General features: G+C 39.1%; 1 protein-coding gene across 6 annotated transcripts in view; it reads right to left on the reverse strand.

Moving 5' to 3' along the window:
• The window catches only part of EFR3A (EFR3 homolog A), an 86,237-nt gene that overhangs the window by 21,520 nt on the left and 48,449 nt on the right, over positions 1–16,268 (reverse strand). For all 6 annotated transcript variants that reach the window (XM_037379300.1, XM_037379302.1, XM_037379301.1 and 3 more), the window contains 6 exons: positions 13,285–13,363; positions 12,239–12,374; positions 10,495–10,659; positions 5,530–5,644; positions 3,582–3,633; positions 358–530 (listed from right to left, as the gene is read on the reverse strand). In XM_037379300.1, coding sequence (XP_037235197.1) covers positions 358–530; positions 3,582–3,633; positions 5,530–5,644; positions 10,495–10,659; positions 12,239–12,374; positions 13,285–13,363 — 720 coding nt within the window. The remainder of the gene's footprint in view (positions 1–357; positions 531–3,581; positions 3,634–5,529; positions 5,645–10,494; positions 10,660–12,238; positions 12,375–13,284; positions 13,364–16,268) is intronic.

A 16,268-nucleotide genomic window follows, 5' to 3' on the forward strand; every position in this document is an offset into this window, starting at 1 on the left:
GAAGTAATTTCCATTTTAATTATATCAATGTTTAACAATGACATTCACATTTCATTTGAAGAAGGAGAAACATACACAGAATTATGACAATCACTTTTTTTTTTCTCTCTACATAAAATACCACATTCTGTCTTCCGGTTAAACTAGCCGATATTGGCAATGGTCATTTAAGGTATCATGCACTGAGGCTTACCTGTAAAGCTCTTGCCATCAATAAATGATGCTGAGCACTGTGCATTTATCAGAACCGTACATTAACATTTCAAATGAGGAAAAAAATTTAAAAACCAACAGTACTTATCAATTCAGATATTAAATTAGAATTTCAAGTAGGCCAAAGCAAAGAGAAAGAACTACCGTATCCCTCTGAGCTTTGCTCTGTTGTCATGCCGATCAATGAGATTATGCAATATTTCCAAGACCAGCTGCCTTAGCTCAGAGTCTTCCATGAGTGAAGGAGACAATAATGGGTCCAGAAATGGGGGAGGAAGTGCATTAGTTATCATCGTTGCTTTGTATCCTGAAGTCACCTGTTCATTGTTGGAAGTAAAATTAGTGTGTGTCATTATTGCATTGTAAGAATTACTTGCAGCTGTCACTCACCTTTTAGAGGGCTTGCTTTGGCACCTGAAAGGTGGATTCATACTCTAGTATTGTATTAGTTTTGAAAATTCCTAAACTCACTATGAATTTGGAAAGACTTTTATACTCATGTTCAAATGAACTCCCTCATCTGTTTTGAAGTGGTACTTCTCAGGAACCTTCTTCTACCAACACACCCGAAAGAAAAAACAAATTGAAATTCTTTCAAAAAATGACCTATGAAAAGTTGCAGGGCATAAAATGAAGATGGTAATAATTCCAAGAGATTTTTCTATTTCAGGGTCCGAGCTGCTCATACACGGTACCAAGTATGTTCATGTGAAGAAAAAAAGATAAATCAGGGCTTTTATGTACAACTTGAACATTCATGGATATTACTTTATTGCAAAAAAGCAAGCAGCAAACATAATTTTCTTAAAAATCTGTTACCATGGTGTTTGTTTTTTTTTGGTTTTTTGTTTTTTTTTTTAACCTAATACTACCTTGACTTGCCTCATTCAATGACCTTTATTTAAAGCAAGCTCTGTAGGTACATAAGGAAAAGTTAACTTCTGACAATTTAAACATTAATTTGCTAAAAATTTACAGCAGTCAGAAATGTTTAGAATTTACTGTCTCTTAAATGGAGGTTACCAGAATTTTACAATCTCAAAACCAAAACAGAATTCAGAAAAACTGACAAGCATAAACTGTTGAGGATGACAAAGCAAAATTATTCAAAATTTAATTATTAAAAAAGCAATCATATTTTTATCTAAGACTTTACATAATAATTATATCTTCATTATACATATCTCAAACCATTACAGCTTTTACAAGTGAACTGTGTTGTGCTGTTTTTTGCTGGGACAGTGTTACTCTTCCTCATAGTAGCTGGTATGTGACTGTGTTTCGGACTTGTGCTGGAAACAGTGCTGACAACACAGGGATGTTTTCCTTATTGCCAAGCAGTGCTTACACAGCGCCAAGGGCTTTTCTGCTTCCACCCCACAAGCAAGGAGGCTGAGGGTCTGGGGGTGAGCAAGAAGTTGGGAGGGGACACAGCCAGGACAGCTGACCCCAACAGACCCAAAGGATATCCCAGATCACATGACATCATGCTCAGCAAGGGCTGCTGTTGCCCAGGGACTGGCCGGGTATCAGTTGGCTGGTGGTGACCAAATGGGTTGTGGGCAGCATTTTTTATGTTGTGTGGGTGGGCGTTGTGTTTGATTTTGTTTTATTTACCACTAATTTTTCTTTTTCTCCCCCCCCCCCCCCACCTTGTTTCCCTTTTTCACTTATTAATCTGTTTTAATCTCAACCCACTTTTCTCAGTTGTACCCTTTCAATTCTCTTCTCCATCCCACTGTGGAAGAGTGAGCAAGTGACTGGATGGTGCCTTACTGCCTGCTGGGGTTAAACCACACTGTGTGAGCAAGTGCTATTCCTATAGCATAACTCAACAGGCTGAAAGGAAGCTAGCTGGCAGAGGATACATGAAGGTATTTAATCAATCATTTTGAAAATGGAAAATTACTAATATTACAAACAGTAAGATTGCAAATAGAAGTGCATGCTTTTAATGAAGTGCCAGATTTTAATTGCATATACCACATTGTCTGCCTGTGTGTATGCATGACAACAGGCTAATTATATTGTGAAGTATTATGCTTTTGTAAAGAATACGTGATGTGCAATGCTCCATTCCGTACACAGAACAGGCAGGGTTTAGTAGTTTCTAGTTCTTTATTATGTGTGTAGACTAAGCCTTATATGCCACAACAAAAGCTTTGCTCTGAACACAAACCCTTCCCACATTTTTTCCATGATATTTATCAATGTCCGAGTAATTCATTAAGCATCAAAACATTCACTTTCACATCTTTGTGCCGTAATGGGATTTTTACTTCCATATTCTGAGAGGATCAAAAGCAAAAATCACTATCAAAAATGTTAAATTCATTCCACATGCATAATTTGAATCCCTTAAAGCATATTTAAGACTGTGCAGCACCCTGAATAATTAGAACAATTCCTACCAACTTCAATGGAAATTTTTAAGATTGGTGAGATGAATATTGTCAGGAAAAGTTTATGCATAGCTGAGTCTACCTTTAATGAAGGCAATGTGCAAAATGACCCCCTGAGGTCCCTTCTAATGTGTTTTCTCTCCTTAAATTGCAACTGTCAATACTCAGGTCTTCTGCAAGCCAGAATCTAGAATTCTATATTCTGACAAAGAAAGAACAGTTTTAACTGATTTGCCTAACACCACACAACAATTTCATGTCAGAGCAGGGACAGAAATTCATTTTCCAGGAAGGCACTCTTCTGCTTTAGTCATGAAATCATTCTTCATGCTATTTCCCCTACTTCAGTCACTAATTTTTGGTTTCTGCAACAAAACAGGCCAGAATTCTACAGGCAAGGGCCTCCTTTACTACCAACTTCTGATTTGTACCATCAGGATGTATTTCCAGAAAAACTCCTTGAAGGCTCACAGTTGAAAAATGTACTGGTGATAGAATATTTAACCATACCTTACAATAAACTTGAGAAATACTAGGAAGGAAAGAACAATGGTGCCTGAAGCTTTAAGGGCTTTGAAGTAGGCATCCATTCCTACAGTTTTAAAATATTACCCATTTTGACTAATTACAGGTTTTCTGGTGTCAAGAGACAAAAGTGATTTCACTTCAATGTTGCCAGCATTGCTGGCAGAACTAGTCAACTCAACCTCTTGATGATGTTCTTTTGGATCTGCAGATCCATTTATAAATGGTAAAGTGCTCTAAGAGATGAACAAATATTTCTTGAACTTCTTGTAATGTTAAGTTGGGAAAACGCTGTCACAATTTTATGCAGTAGAACTGCGGATCTAAGTAATATGAAGGTATGTTTAATTTCATAATGCAGAGTTGTAATACTGTACTTATATGTATAAATATATAAAGTGAAGCATTTATAACATAGTATACTGAACACAGAAGGCTTACCATAAGTAGAGATCTCAGCAACATGATTTGAATCCTCCTAGTTCCCAAATCCCTACAATTGGAAAAAAGTTGAAAATTAGTTTCTTTGCATATTTTCAAAATATTATTCTACTTCAAACGTCGTTCTAACACCTCCATTTTTGACAAGGGAATACAGCAGTCTTGGAAGGGATGCTAGCCGACCACAAATAAGGGGCAAATCTCTCTAAACGAGGTGCAATAACTAAATGTTTTTGAACAAGACATTTAAAGGAAGGCTTAAAAATCAAAGGCACATACAATTAAAAAATACAGTAAGTGATATATGGGAAGTTGATCTAAATCTTCGTGTTTCATTCCAAAACCTCTTTGTATCTTGAACTCTTCAACTGCTACATGCTTGACTTAATTTTCACAAGCATCAGCGCTCAGCATTTCTTCTGAATTAAATTTGAGTCTTTTTAAGAAACCAGAACACTTCTTGTTTAAATCAGACCCCAAAACTTTGAGACTAGGAAAAAGTTATCTGCAAAATCAGTAGGAAAAACTGAAAGAACCCTCAGTTTTCAGATCACAGGAAGGAACACAGAACACCACTTAACCTTTCTTCATCTGTTCTCATTTCCATCTGCTAGTACAAAAAGAGGTTAAATACCTATTGGTATATAGTCACATATGCACTGTTCTTGCAAGATCTTACAAGATAAAAGTGCACTTGGAATAAATTGGCCCAAAGAGACTCTTTCAAGAAAGTTAAAAAGGTACAAACCCTTTTGTCTACCAAACAGTATAAGGAAAGAGCAAGCCTCTTCACAAAAGTTATCCCTTGCATAACAGTGGAAATTTCCACCTTCGCAGGCTATAATCCTGGCTATATTCCGTTGGCAGTATCATTCATGTCTTTTGTGTAACGGAGACCAAATTTTCAGGCAGGTAACACAAGACTGTATCAGCAGTCAGAAAGCCTGCTTTATTTGGAATGACATACACGCATCATACTAACATACTACTCAGTCCCATAGTTACATAAAATCCCACGAAGGAAAACTGTATAGTTAAAAAAACAAACAAAAACCCCTACACCAGCTGGTAATCCAAATAAATCCAAATCCAAAGGGATTAGTATTTTCAAATACCACTTTAACACGTGACAACTGCCTGGCACAGACAGATTCCTGTCTTCCATGGAACAGTGTCCTGTACTGCAGGGACCCAATACTCTATGAAAAGCTACCAAGCAGCCAGGAGAATGACAATGACTTCCTACTGAAGACAGCAGGTGATCGGACATATGCGGCACAAAGTATCCATGCATACCTGCAAAGAATAGCTGCAACCTTCCCACTGACTTTCCCCATACTGAGAAAAATGAGTCATTAATCATAATTATTCATGTTACAGGGAAAAACATTACTTTGGTGCATGGCTGCTTTTTCATTATGGGTTTATTACAGAAATCTGCCCACCTATATCGTTTTCCTATTTCTACACAAACAGGGAAAATCTAAACCAAAACAAATTCACTGGAATTTCTGTGGTTGATTTCTTAATCTGAAGTCATCTTGTATAGAATTAAGAAAACGCAAAAAACATTAGTAAATTATGCACCTACTTGAAGAAATGTAGTCACAGTTCAATTTCCCTCACTCACAAAATACACATATAAGTAGTTATGGAATTAACCACCATTAAGTGGATAATTTTAGAAATGTTTGTACAGATGTGGAGAGAAAAAATGTTGTAGTGCAAAAAAATAAACTGCATTCCAATTGCTATTTTCTACCGGTAATGTGTTTGGCAACTGCTTTCATTTGTTGACACTGTGCAAATCTCTATTCTGCACAGTATTTAATACAGACCTTAATGAGTGAGAATTTGAATTTCACTTTTCCTAATGCTTTTCACTTCTTATCAGCATTCTAAAATCTAAATTTTTAATTAGAAATTAAAAAACGCAGGATATACAAACCCAAGGTGACTGGTATCCAGTGATTGTGTAGTTGTCCCCAAAACAGGTACTTTCCCCATAATGAACATCATAATCTCTGATCTCTGGTAATCTGGGAGATTGCTTCCAAAAAATCCTAAATAAAAGTTGAAGGAAATTACAGAAGGAAAGAGATATAGGGCCCTTCCCTTCCTAAGAAAAGCCTTATGAATACAAGGAATGTATTAACAAGGTCAAAATAGATGAAGTATAAACCCATGATTTGTTTTAGGGTGTAATACTCACATTTCAAGCATTGGAACAGGCTGTCCAGGGAAGTGGTTGAGTCACCATCACTGGGGGTATTTAAAAGACATGTAGCTGTGGCAGTTAGGGACATGGTTTAGTGGTAGCCTTGGCAGTGCTAGACTATGACATTGAAGGTCTTTTCCAACCAAAACAACTCTATGATTGTATGTTCATTTCTGCTGAATGGCTTGACAGTGTCTTTTCATGACACTCACTTTCTTCTTTGAATCCTGAAACTTTCTAATTTTATCTTCCTTTAAATATATAATTTAAAATTAAGTATGTGACATCTGTTAACTTGTAACTAGTGAGGCATTGGAAGTTCTTCTAATAGAAAAACAGTGTTGTTACTTTTGTCTGTTCTGAAGTCATCATTAAATATTACAGGTCTGCAAACAGGAATCTCAGACATATTTACTTAAGAGACTACCATGCTGAGCAGCTCTAGTGCCAGCACAGTTGCAGCAGAACACTCCAGCACAGTGCACAGGGCTTTCCAAAAGTGGGGGAACCTTAGGGGAGTGGAGAGACTCACCAGAAGCCTACATTTGGTGCCACAGCAGCTGAGGAGATCTGGGCAGGGCCAGGAGCAACAGCAGGCAAGCACCTTTATCTATAAAAGAAGCCCCTGGGGAGCACTAGTGACCAGGAGCAGCATGGCAGCTGGCATGCAAGGAGGGTGCTGTAGCTCTGCCAGCTCAACCAGGGAGCAATGTTATCCACCCGGCAGAAAGCCGCAGCCTCTAAGCTCTGCACCCACCATGACGGATGCAGCCACCCAGACAGAGCTGCGGTGGGAACGCGCAGCCACCCAGGTGCCGGGCTGTGCTCCTGTGGGAGATGTGCCCGTGGAGGGGAACTGCTCCGATTAGTGACAGAGCTCCAGAGGAGGCAAGTAGGCTGAGGAGTGTTGGAAGAGTGCAAGAGAGAGAGAGAGAGAGAGGCTACTGGAACGGCACCCTACCTTCCCTGGGACAGGCCAGTCAGCCCACAGGATGCATTATGGAGGATTCCCTACCCTCTCTCCACCCGGCAGAACACGGTGACTTAAGGAACTGGGGGCCATGGTGACAAGTTCCTGCCTGGTGCAGCAGGAAGTACTAATGCGCACAGCATGAAGAATAAACAAGAGGAGCTAGAAGCTTTGGCCTAGTCCCAGAGGTACATCATCGTTGGCATAAACAAAATTTGGTGGGATGTCCTATGCCTGGTGTGCTGCGATGGACCGTTATAGGCTCTTCAGGAGGTATAGGCAGGGCAAGTGAGGAGGGGGGCTGCCACTGTATACAAGAGAGAGGCTGGATTCTATAGTGCTCACAGATGGTGATGACACGGTTGGGAGCCTCTGGGTAAGGGTGAAGGTGAAAGCAAATAAAGTAGATGTTGCTGCGGAAGACTGGTATCGATCACCAAGCCAGGATGACAGGAACAATAAATTGTTCTACAAGGAATTGGGGGATTTCTGTAGATCAACTGCCCTTGTCTTTATGGGTGATTTTAACTTCTCAGACAATACTGTACAGCGGACACAAAACAGAAAATTTCTGAAGCACGTTGAAGATAAGTTGGTGCAGATACTAAGGAAGCTGGCTGGGAAAGGTACCCTCTTTAGATCTGTTGTTTGTAAACAGAGGTGATTGGTGGCTGTCTCCGCCATAGTCACCACGAAGTAGCTGAGTTTCAAATCATTGGCAATAGCAGAAAAACTGCCGACAAAACTTCAACCCTGAATATGGGGTCAGCAGCCTTTGGGCTGCTGAAGGAGCTAGTTAGTAAGGTCCCCTGGGTATCTGCTTTTGAAGGTATTAGGGTCCATGAATACTGGTCACTTTTTAAGAGCCATCTCTTAAGAGTGCAGAAGCAAGCCATTCCAAAGTGTTGGAAGTCAAGCAAGCAGGGCAGAAAACCAGATTGGCTGAGGCAGGGATCTTCTTCTATAATTAGGTGGAAAAGGAAAGTGTATGGATATTGGAAGCAAGGACAGGAGACACAGACCACAGAGAAGCTGCTTGACACAGTAAGGAGAAAATTTGTGTGTGGCCAAGCTCATTAAGGTTTAAGCTGGCCAGCACTGTTAAGGACAACAAAATCAGCTTTTTAAAATATGTTAACAGCAAAAGGAGGATCAGAGATAACATTGGTCTGTTGCTTGATGAGGTTGGTCACCTCACAAGTAAGGTCATAGGCAAACCAGAGAAGTTTAATGTCTTTTCCACCTCTGTCTAACACTGATGATGATGGGACCCCTGGAGCCCTGTGTTGGAAGACCATGACTGGGGGGGGGTGGGGTGGGTGATAAACCCCCAGCGACCCTGAACTTGTTTAAGACTTGCTGCTCCAGCTGGATGAACCTAAGTCTCAGGGGCCGATGGGATTTAGCTCAGGTTCCAATGTCATTGCAGAACCTCTCTCCATTATTTTTCAAAGGTCTTGGGAGTCCAGGGACCTCTCTGGACTGAAAGCCGGCAAATGTCCCAGTTTTCAAGATGGGTAAGAAGGAAGACCCTGGTCATTACAGGTCTGTCGGTCTCACTTCAGTGCCTGATTACAGAGAGGCTGTTTTCGGGAGTTAACGAAAAAAACGTCAGACAACATAGTCATTGGTCATAGCCAGTGAAGGTTCACAAGTAGAAGGTCCTACTTAGCCAACTCAATTTCCTTTTTTGACAAGATCACCCATCTAGTTGACCAAGAGAAGCCAGTAGATGTGGTGGTTTTAGATTTTAGCAAAGCTTTTGATACTATCTCTCACGGTATCCTTCTGGACAAAGTGTCCAGCACACAGCTAAACAAGTCCATAATACACTGAGTGAGCAACTGGCAGAGGAGTCAGTCTCAAAAACTTTTGGTAAATTGGTTACATCAGGCTGGCGCCGGGTCACACAGTGGTGTTTCCCAGGGCTCAGTGTTAGGGCCAGTGCTCTTCATGTTTTTATAAATGACCTGGACACAGGATCTAACGTACATTAAGTACATTTCGTGACAATACATTGAACTAGGAGGAGCTGGACTCCCCTTGAGGGTAGAGAGCCTTACAGAGAGATCTGCATTGACTACAGAGCTGGGCAACCGTATGAAATTTAGTAAGAGCAAGTGCTGGATTCTCATCTAGGATGCGGTAATCCTGGTTCTGTATACAAACCGGGGGACAAGGGCCTCGAAATCAGCCCTGTGGGAAGAGATCTGGGGGTTTGAGTTGATGGCAAGTTGAATACGAGTCAACAGTGAGCCCTGGCAGCCAAAAGGGTAAACTGTATCCTGGGGTGCATGAAGCACAGCACAGTGAGCTGGTCAAGGGAGGTGACTGTCCCACTCTACACTGCACTGGTGCAGCCCCCCCCTCAACTATGGTGTGCAGTTTTAGATGCCTCAATATAAGAGGGACAAACTATTAGAGCATATCTACAGGAGGGCAACGAAGACGGTTAAAGGCCTCTAGTACAAGACTTCTGAGGAGCACCTGAGGTCACTTGGTTTGTCCAGCCTGGAGAACAGAAGGCTGAGGGGTGACCTCATGGCAGTCTACAACTTCCTCAAAGGGGGCAGTGGAGGGGGAGATACTGATCTCCTCTTTTTGGTGACCAGCAACAGGACATGAGGAAATAGAATGAAGCTGCATCACAGGAAGTTCAGATTGGACATTAGGAAAAGGTTCTTCGCTGAGAGGTTGGTCAGTCTCTGGAACAGTCTCCCCAGGGAAGTGGTCAAGCACCAAGCCTTTCAAGAGTTCAAAGAGTGTCTGAGTGATGCTTTTAGTCATATGGTTTAGTTTTAGGTAGTGCTGTGAGGAGTAGGGAGCTGGGACTTGATCATTATGAGTCCCTTCCAACTTGAGATATTCCATTCTATTGCTATGCAATAGTACAAAAATGTAACTTTGATAGAAGCTTTACTTTCAAAGGTTGGGTTCTGGGGTTTGGGTGATTTTTTATTTTTTTTGGGGGGGGGATAGTTGTTTAACATCTTAACTTGGGAGTTTTATTGTCATGGTGAGAAATAATCTACTACATATTTGCTACTTCTTTAGAAAGCTTTAAGCCATAAGCAATGGTACAGATAAATGTTGTTCACTAATGTAAGTTACATTCCCCCTTGTTCTTTAAGTAGAGGATACACTTCATAAATGCACTGCATTTGTCACTACCATAAAGAGAAAATTTGAAAAAAGGGGATAGGGTATTTCAATGAAATAATTTACACAAGTTGTTGCTCATTTTCAGCATCATACTGAAAAGTACTGAAGTTGTGGTAGCACAACTGGCCATCAGGTGTCATTGTTGCTACTGTGTTTAACATTGGTTTCTACAAATTTCCAAGTAGTACCTACTGAAACATACTACTGCATATGATGGCAATATGATTTTCATAAAAGGACTAACAGTAGTTCTGTACTAGAAGGTACAGAATGATGTCTGTATTTCAAGGGCCATATAATAATATAAACAACAAATTTATTGTAAGTTCACCAGCATTTCAATTTAATTAAGCTATTTGACTATCTTCTCAGTTAACAATTAAAAGAACAGTCTTTCAAAGTCAAGTAAAGTGAGCCTGAGATTTATTTAGAGGCAAGCACAAGCAGAGATACCACATTTGCCACAATTCCTTTTTGCTTCAAGCTGTTTTAATACTATCTGATTAAGGAAGAAGGAGAAGGGGAGGAATTTTAAATGAGCCTATATTACTATCATTACTCACCAATTGTTTGAATAATAGCATTCTGAACAATCCTCTCATCACTCTCCTTGGAGCTTGTGCTGAAAGTGGCACTCCCTGCTGAACTACGCCTGTCACCCAGCTCAAAGTCAACACTGATGCGCAAGTGCTTCAACAAGGTGTTAAAAACCTCCAGAACTGTTGGGCCTGGAAACAACACACAACAAGGACTGCACATCTCAAAGGGAAAGATGCCATAAGAAAAGGAAAACTAACATTTTCAATCCCTTTTCAGAATAAATCAGATTAAGCTGAAAAGAACAAGTGAAATTCACTGTTCAAGGGATAAACTTTTGAAGTGTGCCTATACCTTGATATTTTAGAAATTAATTTGGAATCAGGAAATGCAATCAGTTAAGCGTAATCCATTACTATCGAGTTGTACTGGGTCTGGCTGGGATGGAGTTAACTTTCTTCCCAGCAGCCTGGGTGGTGCTGTGCTTTGGATCTGTGACTAGAACAGTGTTGACAACACACCAGTGTTTTGGCTGTTGCTGAACAGTGCTAGCAAGTGTCAAGGCTTTTTCTTTTTCCCACTCTGTCCCTACAGATTAGGCTGGGGTGTGCAAGAAACTGGGAGGAGACACCGACTGGGCCAGCTGACCCAAACTGACCAAAGGACTATTCTATAAGATATAACATAATGCTCAGCAATAAAAACTCAAGGAAAGGAGGAAGAAGTGGAGGACATTTGCCTTCCCAAATAACCTTTATGCATGCTGAGGCCCTGCTTTCCAGGAAGCAGCTAAACATCTGCCTGTCAACAGGAAGTTCTGAATAAATTCCTTTGCTTTCCTTGTGCATGCAGGTTTTGCTCCACACATTAAATTGTCTTTATCTTGATCCATGAGACTTCTCACCTTCCTTCTACCTTCTCCCTGTCCTGTGGAAGAGGGGAATGAGCAAAAGCTGTTGGCCAGAGTCAACCCGCCATGCAAGTTTTGCATAGAAAATATGAGTGGTCGCTGAAATTAAGCATCAACAATGGGTTAAACTGCAGGTACTTGCACCTGAATTTCAGTTATTTCAAAACCTGCTACTAAAATCTAGTTATATATATATATTTATAACAATGAATGAGCTCTTTTAATAACATAGTAAAAGACTTCACAAGTCTGTGTATGCAAGTGGGTTTTGTATAAAGAGAAAGGACAGGTTCAGATTCAAACTAATGAAGCAATGCAATTAGTTTCAGCCGTAGACCAAAAGAAAACAGCAGAGCACATCTGTGTACACATCTTCATAACTACTTGTACTTCAAGGAACTATGCTACCCTACATGACATAATTCACCTTATTTCAGCTGCTTCACTGTTACTAAAATTTCTCAAAGATCATTCTACTCGACTCCCATATTACCACTCATCTCACAGTAGCTGCACCACAAAGCAACAGTGCTCTTGTTTGTAGAGTCACACAAGGTTCTAAGGCTTTGTGACTTCCTACCAAACAGGAATTCCTGCCTTCTACAAGGCTGTAAAAACACATCTACTAATTTTTTTCAATGTAAAGAACTATAAAACAGTCAAAATGGCCAAGTAAGTAAATTTGAATAATTGTAAACCAAGTAAGATTTCAAGTGTTTTATCAGCACAGATGAGAAAAAACTAATAAATCAAACCTTCTCAAAATATATGCTTTAATTCAGTCTGAAAACAAGGCAAAACTGAGCACCACTCTTCAGATCTATTCTTTGACTTGATGCCTTTTATTTAAGATGACTTACCTATTGATCCTTTAGCTGCTATTGCAACTGCTTCCAAAAGAACCTGAATAATGCCAGCACGAACTCGTGGCGAGTCCCTTTTGCGAACATCAAGGTGCCCAAGAATTTCTTGTATTACATGATGGGAATATTGTGCCTATTAAAAAAAAAAAAAGAACAAAAAAAAACAGGAAGAAAAGCTTAATCTGTGACTTTAAGAAGAATAAACTCTTACACCATGAAGTGTCAGTCATTACCATGTTCCTATTCTGCAATATTCTTACTTATAAATTAATGTAAATTTCAATCAATTCATTATTAGATACAAATTTTTAAAAAAACACCATGACAGATGAAGCCACCCGGGTCCATCCAGCCCCATATACAAAAGCTCACAGTATTAAAATATCCAGGAACATTTACAAGAACAGAGGAAGCATGAAGTGGTACTTCATTCAGCTAACTGCAGTTCAAGGAATTTAGTTGGTCTTACAAAAAAGCGCCATTGATATAAATGCTGAGAAAACTCACCTTTCTTCCACAAACCTGGAATTTTAAGACTTTATCTTTTGGGCGTCTGCTCTTGACGCAATCCAAGAACCAGACTTTGACCATGTTTACAACAGAGGTTGCCCACTAGTAAAAACCAATTAGCACAACACAGTTCCACATGAAGTTGGTTTCTTGGGTTGTAAAAGCAGTACAGCTGTATTGGCATCGAGAAATTACGAACTTAAGAGAGATCTATTTAAGTAGCACAATGTCAGATCAGTAGGGCTATCCTGCTCCTTGTTCTGGAGCTTGCTGGAGGAACTCTGCCACTACCTTCCACTGAGAATACCTTAGTATCTTTTTTCCCTCATACAAATGTATAGTAATTACAAGTAAATCAGATAACACAAACCACAATTAGGTTATTATTTGAAAAGCTTAAAGGATAAGGCTAAGGAGTTTGGATTCTTTGACTTCATCTGTCTATTACTACCATGGCGAGGTAAGCACTTAGACCCCTCTCATGTGCTTGAAACATTTTATGCGAGGAAAAAAAACCCTCGAGAAAATCCTACCTGTATAGAATACATGATGATTTTGAAGCAGGAAACAGCAAATTCATTGGGATCCCATAGTCTGTGATGGTCTAAATGCCTGTAACCAAAAATTAAGGGAACTCAAATAATGACATTCCACAGATACAATAAATGGCATCTTATACTCAAAATTCACCTCAAAGGGATTATTTCCTTACAGAAAGCTTCCAAACAATGACTTACTAACTAGGTAAGAAAATCAGAACTTTAGCAAAGCCTTTGTTTCCAAGGTTTAGGATGTGATCTCAAAACATTTGGCTGGAACAGAAAGTCCTGACCTTCTAGTTCCAGAATTTAAGGAACGTAGTCATATCAAAGATACACAGTTAAGAATATACCATTTCCATACAAAGTGCATACATAAAAATGGCTGTGACATTATATGCTTATTTAGATGAAAAAGATATACTGAAGAGGATGGTTGTAATACCTTGCCAAACTTCCACTCTAAATAAGATAAATCACTTGTTTTGAATCAGGAGCTACAAAATAATTATGTCTGAATGTTACATTCAGAATAGAGACTCTAAGGAGTATCTTCATTTTGACAGTAGTTTAATGAATAATATATATGGAAAACAAAGAAGAGCTACTCTTTGTGTATATAATCCTTTATCACTCTGAAGCATTTCAACACTTTCTGTAAGAAATATCAAAACAGAATCAGAAGAATGCATGCATCAATTTCTCCTTAAATGGGATAGGAACCATGGATGAAAAACTGTCAGTTTCAAGCAAAGACAATAAATTTGGCTTAAGCACTATGCTGAATGCCATGAACAGGGCACACACAAAATTTTCCACAAAGGAGATCCGAGTACCTGGAAAAGCATGACAAAAATAAATGCATTTTCAAATCTCTAAGATTGAAAAACGTAATTTTGGATGCCTTTTAATTGGTATGACTTAGGTTAAAAAAACCAAAACCCAAAACCCACACAGAAACCCACCAAGCAACAAAAAAAAAATCACCCCAAAACCCACAAAGAAATCTTACAGAAACTGAATTTAGATAGTATCCAAATACGTACCTCAGCTACAGAATCACTACTGGACTGCCCTTTCTCAAAGAACGTAGTAAACATACAAAGATGCTTTAAATAACAAACTTGAAAACACACAAGTGAAAAGTCAGTACTCTGAACACAGGAGGACTGACTGGATGCTTTAACCTACTTTGCCTAGAACCTGGAGGTCTCAATTAACTCACTGGCCAGCTGCTACCAGCCTAGTGACCTAGCTGAGTACACAGGTCTCCTTCAAGATTGATTAAACCAGCTGGCATAAAGCTACCCTCTCCTGTGCCGTGAATTATGATGCAGCCTATTGCAGAGCTTAAAATTTTGACACTTACATACTCTAATAGAAATCCCTACAGGAAAGAATTTCAGGAAATTTAAAGGTGTTTTTCTGCCAAGATAACAGCAAATTTACACTACTAAATATCAAACTGGACTACCTGTTGAGGATAGCTGCCTTTCTTGTCCACATTCCAAACACACAGGTATATTTAATCCTGCCTTCAGGTAGAAAGACAGACAAAATTACCTCTATAAATCTTTCAAGGCTTATCAGTTCATGATTTATTTATTCATGTCTTCTTTCTCCCTAATATCACTCCAGCACAGTCCATCATTTCTTGTACATGATAGCTTATTTTAGCTAACTTATTTTCTTTTTGTCTCATCAAATACAAAAAAAATCATGCTCTCCACTATCTTCTCCCAATTAGAACTGATCCTTTAATCTGTCAGAGTAGCATGTGTTCTCTGTTACCCTTGACAGTTCCTCTTTATCTGCCCCAAAGATCCATTTAGGCAGATTATGGTCAACAATCACATATCAGGATTTTTTAAAAAAACCTTTCCTCCCAAAACAAGACATAGTTTTCTTTTTCCAGAAAGGCTAGGTATTAGCTGCTTCTGGTAGCTGAACTGATGGAAAGACAGCAGGGGGAAGATGACAGCCTAGGTTAACGTTTTGTGTAATAGCTCCATGGACAGCATACTTTGCACAGTGGTACTTTCCTCCTAAGAAAAGGAGTATTAGATTACTGTAGGTGATATATTTTACTTGTCATAATGCAGGCAGTGTATTCAATGTAGTTTTGTTTTTGTAAAAGACTGTAAATGGTATTTTCACCATGGCACATTTAGTTTCTTTAAAATCAAGTCACAACTTGCCTGTTGTTTTTTCCAATTATATTTCTTTTAATAAAGAATATCTAAGTAAGATTGCAAAACATTCTATTGCTGGATTAATAAATGCCAAACTCTGCCTTTCATTAAGATCTGCTGTATATACATAGTAAATGTGCACAATTAGGTTTCTCAAATTAAAAGGAACAGCAGAACCAATGCTGCAAATTACTACTTTATGGAGCGAGAGCCACTAACGGTCCCTGGATTTGCTCACATTGTCACACATGCAAGCAATCCTTTACAGTACAAAACAATAAATTGATACTGATGATTGGAAAGCAGAAACAAAACATATATGGGAATATAAAATCTTCTCATGTATCATGTTTGCTGATACATGTCTTTTGATAATCAAATCAATACACCAGTCTTTTGATAATCAAAACACTTGCACAGATGATGTAATAACTCACAAGAATGGAAATATAGCAAGATGAATAAGGCGTAACTTGTTATACTTGGGAAGTTGTTTATATACGCTAGACTCCTGTATCCCTCTGGACTTGCCTGATCTATTCACCACTGAAAACTCATGCTAAGAAATCTAAATAGCTTGTGACTGCTGACATGAAATAAAAAAAAAAAATCATAGCATATATTAATATAAATTTTTTTACTTTCATTAAGCACTTTTCCAGATTGATCTGTCAGTTTTCATTAAAAATGAGAATTTGAGAGTTTCTACCTGCTACATGTCGACACTTAAAACCATGGAGACCTTCTGCCAAAGACAAGGAGAATTAAGGTCAATCCAAACCCACA

The sequence above is a fragment of the Falco rusticolus genome, chromosome 3 (assembly GCF_015220075.1).
Source record: "Falco rusticolus isolate bFalRus1 chromosome 3, bFalRus1.pri, whole genome shotgun sequence".
In the NCBI taxonomy this organism is placed as follows: Eukaryota; Metazoa; Chordata; class Aves; order Falconiformes; family Falconidae; genus Falco; species Falco rusticolus.